The sequence below is a fragment of the Microcaecilia unicolor genome, chromosome 1, assembly GCF_901765095.1.
Source record: "Microcaecilia unicolor chromosome 1, aMicUni1.1, whole genome shotgun sequence".
NCBI classification, from domain to species: domain Eukaryota; kingdom Metazoa; phylum Chordata; class Amphibia; order Gymnophiona; family Siphonopidae; genus Microcaecilia; species Microcaecilia unicolor.
This window is the reverse complement of record NC_044031.1, coordinates 463,770,365-463,779,596: the sequence shown is the minus strand read 5'-3', so window position 1 is coordinate 463,779,596 and position 9,232 is coordinate 463,770,365. Positions and strand designations below refer to the sequence as shown.

General features: G+C 41.8%; 1 protein-coding gene across 1 annotated transcript in view; it reads right to left on the bottom strand.

Moving 5' to 3' along the window:
* Positions 1-3,714: 3,714 nt before the first annotated feature.
* NDUFV2 (NADH:ubiquinone oxidoreductase core subunit V2) overlaps positions 3,715-9,232 on the bottom strand; it is an 81,336-nt gene continuing 75,818 nt past the window's right edge. The window contains exon 8 of the mRNA XM_030213372.1: positions 3,715-3,917. Coding sequence (XP_030069232.1) covers positions 3,824-3,917 — 94 coding nt within the window. The 3' untranslated portion in view covers positions 3,715-3,823. The remainder of the gene's footprint in view (positions 3,918-9,232) is intronic.

Sequence of the window (9,232 nt, the reverse complement as noted above, 5' to 3'; positions counted from 1 at the left end):
ATCCCAACCTCCAGTCTTTGGCTCTCACAGTTTGGATGTTGAGAGCCTAGAATTCACTTCCTTGGGTCTTTCAGATGATGTCTCCCGAATTTTGCAGGCTTCCAGGAAAGATTCCACTAAGAGGTTTTACTCTTAAATGGCAGAGGTTTGCCGTCTGGTGTGACAGCAAGGCCTTAGATCCCCTTACTTACGCTACACAGACCCTGCTAGAATATCTTCTACATTTATTAGAGTCTGGTCTCAAGACCAACTCCGTAAGGGTTCACCTTAGTGTAATTAGGGTTTATCATCAACACGTAGAAGGTAAGCCCATCTCTGGACAGCCTTTAGTTGTTCGTTTCACGAGAAGTTTGCTTTTGTCAAAGCTCCGTTAAACCTCTCCCATTGTCATTGGATTTCATTGCCATTCTCACCCAGCTGATGAAAGCTCCTTTTGGGACAATGAATTCCTGCCATCTGAAGTACTTGAACTGGAAGGTTGTTTTCTTGGTGGCTGTTACTTCAGCTCATAGGGTCAGTGAGCTTCAGGCCTTAGTACTGGATGCACTTCATACCAAGTTTCATCATGACTAGTCCTCCGCATGCACCCTAAGTTCCTGCTGAAGGTGGTGTCAGCGTTCCATCAAAATCAGTCAATTGTCTTGCTAACATTCTTTCCCCAACCTCATGCCCATCCTGGTGAAAGCAGCTTGTACACCTTGGATTGCAAGAGAGCATTGGCCTACTACATGGAGTGGACAAGGCCCCACAGACAGTCCACCCAGCTTTTTGTTTCTTTGGATCTCAACAGTATGGGGGTTGCTGTTGGGAAACGCACCATTTCAATTTGGCTGGCAGATTGCATTTCCTTCACTTATGGCCTTGGAGGGTCATGTCACGGCTCATAATGTCAGAGCCATGGCTGCGTCAGTAGTCAACTTGAGGTTACCTGATGCGACAGTCGGTTCAGGCAGTCAGTGCTGCAGAATCTGTTTGGGGTCTAGAATCCAACTGCACCCTCATTCTGGTTGTATATAGTTTCAGGTTAATCTGTGTTATGTCCTCGCCATTGCAATGCCCAATTCACCAATGTTTGTTGTTTTGGGTGAGCCTGGATGCTAGTAATTCCCTCTTGTGAGAAGACTGAAGCCTGCTTGTCCTTGGAGAGAGCGAAGATACTTACCTGTAGCAAGTATTATCCAAGGACAGCAGGCTTCATATTCTCACGTTATTTTTACTTTAGTTTTTGCTTTAGTATTAAACTGAAGAGACTCCATTCACTTGATGGGCGGGAAGGCACTCACGCATGTGTGGTGAAGTGCTCTTTTTTTTTTTTTTTTACTATGGCAAAAGCTGGATCGGGTGACGCAGAAATGTATCACTTACCTGCTACAGGTAAGTATCTTCTCTATATCATCTGCACTCCAGGTTTTTTTTTATTTTTTTCAATTTTACGGAGCTTAAAACCTCAAGTGTGGTACAACTCTGCTCAGTTGATGCCCAGTTCTCCAACTCGGTCAGGAGCTGCATCAGTAACCAGTCCAGAGGTTGTATGGTCTGCTTATCACTATCCCCTTGAACAGAGAAATATTGAGCATTCTAAGGCTGCATTGTACCCTTAAGAGGTGAATCACTAGTCAGAGTCTAACTCGGAAACAATTCTTGGTGGAATCGGAGTCAGTCATAAAAAAATACCGACTCCAGCTTCAAAATAACCCCCCCCTCCCCCCCAACATTATAGCATATGGTAAATTTATCAGTTTATACTTATACATAGTAACATAGTAGATGATGGCAGAGAAAGACCTGTACGGTCCATCCAGTCTACCCAACAAGATAAACTCACATGTGCTACTTTATGTGTATACCTGACCTTGATTTGTATTTGCCATTTTCAGGGCACAGACTGTAGAAGTCTGCCCAGCACTAGCCCCACCTCTCAACCAATGGCCTCTCCTCCCACCACCGGTGCTGCCACCCAATCTCCACTAAGCTTCTGAGGATCCATTCCTTCTGAACAGGATTCCTTTGTTTATCCCACGCATTTTTGAATTCCAGGTTACCGTTTTCATCTCCACCACCTCCCGCGGGAGGGCATTCCAAGTATCCACCACTCCGTGAAAAAATACTTCCTGACATTTTTCTTGAGTCTGCCCCCCTTCAATCTCATTTCATGTCCTCTAGTTCTACTGCCTTCCCAGCTCCGGAAAAAGTTTTGTTTGCGGATTAATACCTTTCAAATATCTGAATGTCTGTATCATATCACCCCTGTTTTTCCTTTCCTCCAGGGTATACATGTTCAGGTCATCAAGTCTCTCCTCATACATCTTGTAACGCAAATCCCATACCATTTTTGTAGCTTTTCTTTGAACTGCATCAATTCTTTTTACATCCTTAGCAAGATACGGTCTCCAAAACTGAACACAATACTACAGGTGGGGCCTCACCAACAACTTGTACAGGGACATCAACACCTCCTTTCTTTTGCTGGTCACACTTCTCTCTGTACAGCCTAGCAGTCTTCTGGCTACAACCACCGCCTTGTCACACTGTTTAATCGCCTTCAGATCCTCAGATACTATCACCCCAAGATCCCTCTCCCTGTCTGTACATATCAGATTCTCACCACATACATCTCCTGTGGATTTCTACTCCCTAAGTGCATCACTTTGCATTGAATTTTAATTGCCAAACCTTAGAACATTCTTCTAGCTTTTGCAGATCCTTTTTTATGTTTTCCACTCCCTCCAGGGTATCCACTCTGTTATAAATCTTGGTATCATCCGCAAAAAGGCAAACTTTACCTTCTAACCCTTCAGCAATGTCACTCACAAATGTACTGAACAGAATTGGCCCCAGCACCGATCCCTGAGGCACTCCACTACTCACCTTTCCCTCATCCGAGTGAATTCCATTAACCACCACCCTCTGGCATCTGTCCATCAACCAGTTCCTAATCCAATTCACCACGTCAAGTCCTATCTTTAGCCTGTCAAGTTTATTCAAGAGCCTCCTGTGGGGAACCGTGTCAAAAGCTTGCTGAAATCTAATGTCTATAGCACGTCCATGATTCAATTCTCCGGTCACCCAATCAAAGAATTCAATGAGATTCGTTTGGCACGATTTACCTTTGGTAAAACCATGTTGTCTCGGATCTTGTAACTTATTGGCATCATGGAAATTCACTATTCTTTCCTTCAGCATCGCTTCCATTACTTTTCCAATAACTGGTGCTGAAGGAAAGGATAGTGAATTTCCAGGAAGCCAATAAGTTACAAGATCTGAGACAACATGGTTTTACCAAAGGAAAATCATGCCAAACGAATCTCAATGAATTCTTTGATTGGGTGACCGGAGAATTGAATCATGGACGTGCTATAGACATTAGATTTCAGCAAAGCTTTTGATACGGTTCCCCACAGGAGGCTCTTGAATAAACTTGACAGGCTAAAGGTTTTATTTCCTACTAGCCAAAGGTTCCGAAGGTTATTTCAAACTGAGTTTAAATTTGACCAACCACTTAATATCATTGCTAGGGTAATACTGGAGTCACAAACCGAACCCAGATGTCCACATTTGTGGTGTAGATCATTCATTAAACAGTCAGCAGAGATTTAAAGCATCAGACTTACTGACAGTAAAACCAGAAAACTTAAGTCTTCTCTCATGTTTTTCTTGACCTTCTGTTACAATTGACACTTTCACAGTGCAGATATAAAGCACATTGTCAAAATGGACTGATTATCAAGAGGGTTAAGATTTTATTCAACTATATCACTGTAGTTCAAAGAATAGAAAACTCGTACACAATTCACTTCATTTTATACAGTTAATGCATAGACATTTAAAGGTCTGCTCGAACTCCAAATCCAGGTCCTTTTGGCGGTTCTGTCAGTGAAGTCAGTCCACCAGCTGGTTCACAAGAGAAGCGTCCATTCCTAAAACAAAGATAAAAAGCAGACAACTGACTTTCTCCATTATTTTAATTTCTTTTCCTAAAAAAAGGTTATCAATAGAAAACAAAATAAAACATGGAAAAGAAAATACCTTTTTTATTGGACATAATTTAATACATTTCTTGATTAGCTTTCGAAGGTTGCCCTTCTTCGTCAGATCGGAAATAAGCAAATGTGGTAGCAGATAGTATATACAGTGGGGGAAATAAGTATTTGATCCCTTGCTGATTTTGTAAGTTTGCCCACTGACAAAGACATGAGCAGCCCATAATTGAAGGGTAGGTTATTGGTAACAGTGAGAGATAGCACATCACAAATTAAATCCGGAAAATCACATTGTGGAAAGTATATGAATTTATTTGCATTCTGCAGAGGGAAATAAGTATTTAATCCCTCTGGCAAACAAGACCTAATACTTGGTGGCAAAACCCTTGTTGGCAAGCACAGCGGTCAGACGTCTTCTGTAGTTGATGATGAGGTTTGCACACATGTCAGGAGGAATTTTGGTCCACTCCTCTTTGCAGATCATCTCTAAATCATTAAGAGTTCTGGGCTGTCGCTTGGCAACTCGCAGCTTCAGCTCCCTCCATAAGTTTTCAATGGGATTAAGGTCTGGTGACTGGCTAGGCCACTCCATGACCCTAATGTGCTTCTTCCTGAGCCACTCCTTTGTTGCCTTGGCTGTATGTTTTGGGTCATTGTCGTGCTGGAAGACCCAGCCACGACCCATTTTTAAGGCCCTGGCGGAGGGAAGGAGGTTGTCACTCAGAATTGTACGGTACATGGCCCCATCCATTCTCCCATTGATGCGGTGAAGTAGTCCTGTGCCCTTAGCAGAGAAACACCCCCAAAACATAACATTTCCACCTCCATGCTTGACAGTGGGGACGGTGTTCTTTGGGTCATAGGCAGCATTTCTCTTCCTCCAAACACGGCGAGTTGAGTTCATGCCAAAGAGCTCAATTTTTGTCTCATCTGACCACAGCACCTTCTCCCAATCACTCTCGGCATCATCCAGGTGTTCACTGGCAAACTTCAGACGGGCCGTCACATGTGCCTTCCGGAGCAGGGGGACCTTGCGGGCACTGCAGGATTGCAATCCGTTATGTCGTAATGTGTTACCAATGGTTTTCGTGGTGACAGTGGTCCCAGCTGCCTTGAGATCATTGACAAGTTCCCCCCTTGTAGTTGTAGGCTGATTTCTAACCTTCCTCATGATCAAGGATACCCCACGAGGTGAGATTTTGCGTGGAGCCCCAGATCTTTGTCGATTGACAGTCATTTTGTACTTCTTCCATTTTCTTACTATGGCACCAACAGTTGTCTCCTTCTCGCCCAGCGTCTTACTGATGGTTTTGTAGCCCATTCCAGCCTTGTGCAGGTGTATGATCTTGTCCCTGACATCCTTAGACAGCTCCTTGCTCTTGGCCATTTTGTAGAGGTTAGAGTCTGACTGATTCACTGAGTCTGTGGACAGGTGTCTTTCATACAGGTGACCATTGCCGACAGCTGTCTGTCATGCAGGTAACGAGTTGATTTGGAGCATCTACCTGGTCTGTAGGGGCCAGATCTCTTACTGGTTGGTGGGGGATCAAATACTTATTTCCCTCTGCAGAATGCAAATAAATTCATATACTTTCCACAATGTGATTTTCCGGATTTAATTTGTGATGTGCTATCTCTCACTGTTACCAATAACCTACCCTTCAATTATGGGCTGCTCATGTCTTTGTCAGTGGGCAAACTTACAAAATCAGCAAGGGATCAAATACTTATTTCCCCCACTGTATAAGTGAAACATCCAAGCATTACTTTGACAGGGTGGGGGTGGGTAGGAGGTATGCATGGGGACATCAAAGCATTTCATTGATATTCTAACAGGATGGGTGTGGATAGGTGAGAGGAGGGTGATAAACTGAGAAATACAATTCTATGGTTTATAATGGGCTAGAAAACCCAGGTCCTTGTTAAGTCCCGTCTATTGGGTGTCAAAATATTCAATCATTCTGACTTCAAAGGTCTTACGTTCCTGTATTGTTTGTTACCTTTCAGGATTTTACTAAAATCACTGGTGCAGTGTCCTGGTCTTGTAAAATGCTGGCCCACCGGGGTGGGAACCTGACTGGCACCGGCTATCTTCATGTGGTGTCTGTGCAGATTAAATCTTGGCTTAAGCATTTGGCCTGTTTCTCCAAAATAGCATCCTTCATTACATTTTTTTACACGGAATGATATATACCACATTGGAAGATGAGCATGTGAAAGATTCCTTTGTTGAATATTTTTCCATTGTGAATGACTGTGGGGTCCTGTGAAATGTTTTGGCATAGCTTGCAGCTGGATATATTGCAGGGAAATGTGCCCTTCTTTTCCTTTTCAGTCTGTGTTGGGAGTTTTTCTGATTAGCTTGTGTTTTAAGTTGGGTGGCTGTCGGAAGGCCAGCACTGGTGGGGATGGGAATATCTCCTGCAGAAGAGGCTACAAGTGTAGGTCTCATGATTTTCCTCAGTTTTTCCAGCTCTGGGTTGTATGTCACTACAAGGGGGATTCTGTCTGTGGCCTTTTTTTCTTTGTACTGTAGCAGATTTTCCCTGGGTGTTTTGAGGGAGGAGGCAATATTCTTGGAGATTTGGGGGTTGTAGCCTTTGTTTGAAGGATGCTGTCAGGGTTTCAAGGTGTCTCTCTATCCCCTGGGTCCGAGCAGATACGGTGGTATCTTGTGGTTTGGCTGTAAATAATGGATCTTTTTGTATGTGAAGGATGGAAGCTGGAGTTGTGGAGGTAGCTGCATCTGTCTGGGTTTCTTGTATATAGATGTTTGTATACAGCCATCACTGATAGAGACTGTGGTGTCCAAAAAATTGACTTTTTCTGGAGAGTAGTCAATTTTGAATCTGATTGTAGGATGGTATGTATTGAAGGAATAGTAAAATTGTTTCAGAGTTTCTTCCCCTTCCATCCAAATCATAAAAATGTCATCGATGTACTGGTAGTATTTTAGAGGTTTGGTCTGGCATGTATTCAGAAATGTCTTTTCCAGCTCAGCCATAAAAAGGTTGGCATATTGGGATGCTGTCCTGGTACCCATCGCAGTGCCCATTATTTGTAGATAGATATTGTTAAAGCGGAAGTAGTTGTGAGTTAAAATAAATTTGATTAATTTTGTAATAGTTTCTGGTGAGTATTGATGGTTCAGTGTGGATGTTTTAAGGAGTCTCCCACATGCAGCTATGCCATCCGCATGTGGAATGTTGCTGTATCGTGATTCTACATCCATCGTGACCAGAAGGGTGTATGGTGGTAATTGCTTGATATTTTTCAATTTATTCAGGAAGTCTATGGTGTCTTGTATGAAGCTGTTTTGTGTACGAGAGGTTTCAGAATTCCCTCTATGAATCCAGATATTTCCTCCGTGAGTGTGCCAATACCTGATATGATTGGTCTGCCAGAGTTTCCAGGTTTATGGATTTTGGGTAGCATGTAGAATGTGCCCACAGAAGGCTGGTTTGGTATAAGTTTCTTCAGATGAGCTGCGCTTGTGTAGGAAATGTCTTGATAAGGTCTTTTAGCTGTTTTGTATAATCCTGTGTGGGATCTTCCGTTAGTTTCCTGTAGTATTTATTGTCTGAGAGCTGTCTGTGCCCCTCTTCAATGTATTTTTGTGTGTCCATAATTACCACTGCGCCTCCTTTGTCTGCGGGTTTGATGATAATGCGTTCATTAAGAGTGGACTAACATGGCTACCACACCTCTCTACTTTTCCTAAAAAAGAAAGCCAAAAAATGGTCTTTTCTGAATTCTTTCATGAATGCCTGCAAATTTGAGGAGGAGTTTAGGGTTACTTTCCAGGGCCCTATTTTCCCAATCAGCTCTTAACCCAATGGTACCTCTGTTTTGTAAAATACCAACTACAAACAGTTTGCTCTAATTTATATGGAAAGATTTTCTTTTTAGCTCATGTTTAATATGATAGTCTAGTTTACCGCATTTTCACTTGTGCCAGTCACAGGAGCCAACTTTTCAAAATTGAGGGTGCTAAACCCAATGGAAATTATCCCTCCCTCGATAGAGCCAATGGCAGAGCTGGCTCCTATGGTGCCAGTTACTGCTCCTGAGGAGTCTATATACAATTTTGAAGTATTAAACTAAATAAAGCTGCCCAATTTATTGCAAATGCTTCACATTACTCAGTTTATCACGTGTAAGTGTTAAAGTGCTAAAATGGTTATAAAATATTCACTCTGAAATACAACTACACTGTCCAACTTAATAAGAAAAAAAAATGTAGTACCTCAGTCTGTGGTTCATACATTTTACGTGACCCATCATGATGTAAACGTTTAGGTGTGTGTTTTTGATAACTTGAGAAAGGCATGCTTTTTGTTGGCACAGGCACTTTATTGCACTGCTCTCAGTGAACTCTATCAGCACAGAAGCTCTTGCTGTATCTGCACAATTCCTTCTCAACACTCAAGAGGAACAGCACACTTTTGATATGTTCTTTACAGTTTCAATAATACACACTGATCTTTATCAATTTCCTACACATACCACACAGTGGTAGTTTAATGACTTGGAGAAGATGATGTCTACATTCTTAAGAGTGCATAATACAAAAATGTAAATGAGAAAATACTATATTGTAGAAATGCCTATAAATACTATAATTATCAATTGTGAAAGTGGATGCTCAGAATTTCCAATCTGATTTAGACTCCAACTGAATCATAAGATATCAATCATCGTACCAGTCCATGACAATATTCTAGCATCCTATCAAATACTCATAAGTCAGTTCTTCAAACTAATATAGGTACTTAGCTTAACCGAAGGATCCTGATGCAGGCTCAAATAAATCTCATAACTTCTCTGAATCGAGATAGGAGAGCAATTGTGCAATGGTGACGGTCCTTCATGATATACAAAACTCTTCCTGCAAAGTTGAAGTCTTTAATAAACAATCACTGTTTTCCAGTCTTCACTGTAGATTGAAGTAGATTTAAATTTTTGGCTTTTTTTTTTTTTTTTTTTTTGCAATAAGTGCTGTGCCTGATTTATTTATTTTAGGAAGTTCATTTAAATGTTATATTGCTGGGAAAAAAAAAATGTTCTCATCTTAGTACTTAAAGAGCTTCTTTGCGCCAGAATTTATTACCTCAACTTCCATTTCAAAAGGAGAGGTGACCTAAATAATCTATTTTGAACTTCTCACAGTTCTGAGGCTTAGACCTTACACAAAAGAAGACAGCTGCTTACTTTTTGCCTATGGGACAGCTAAGGAAAAGCTAGGGGACTTT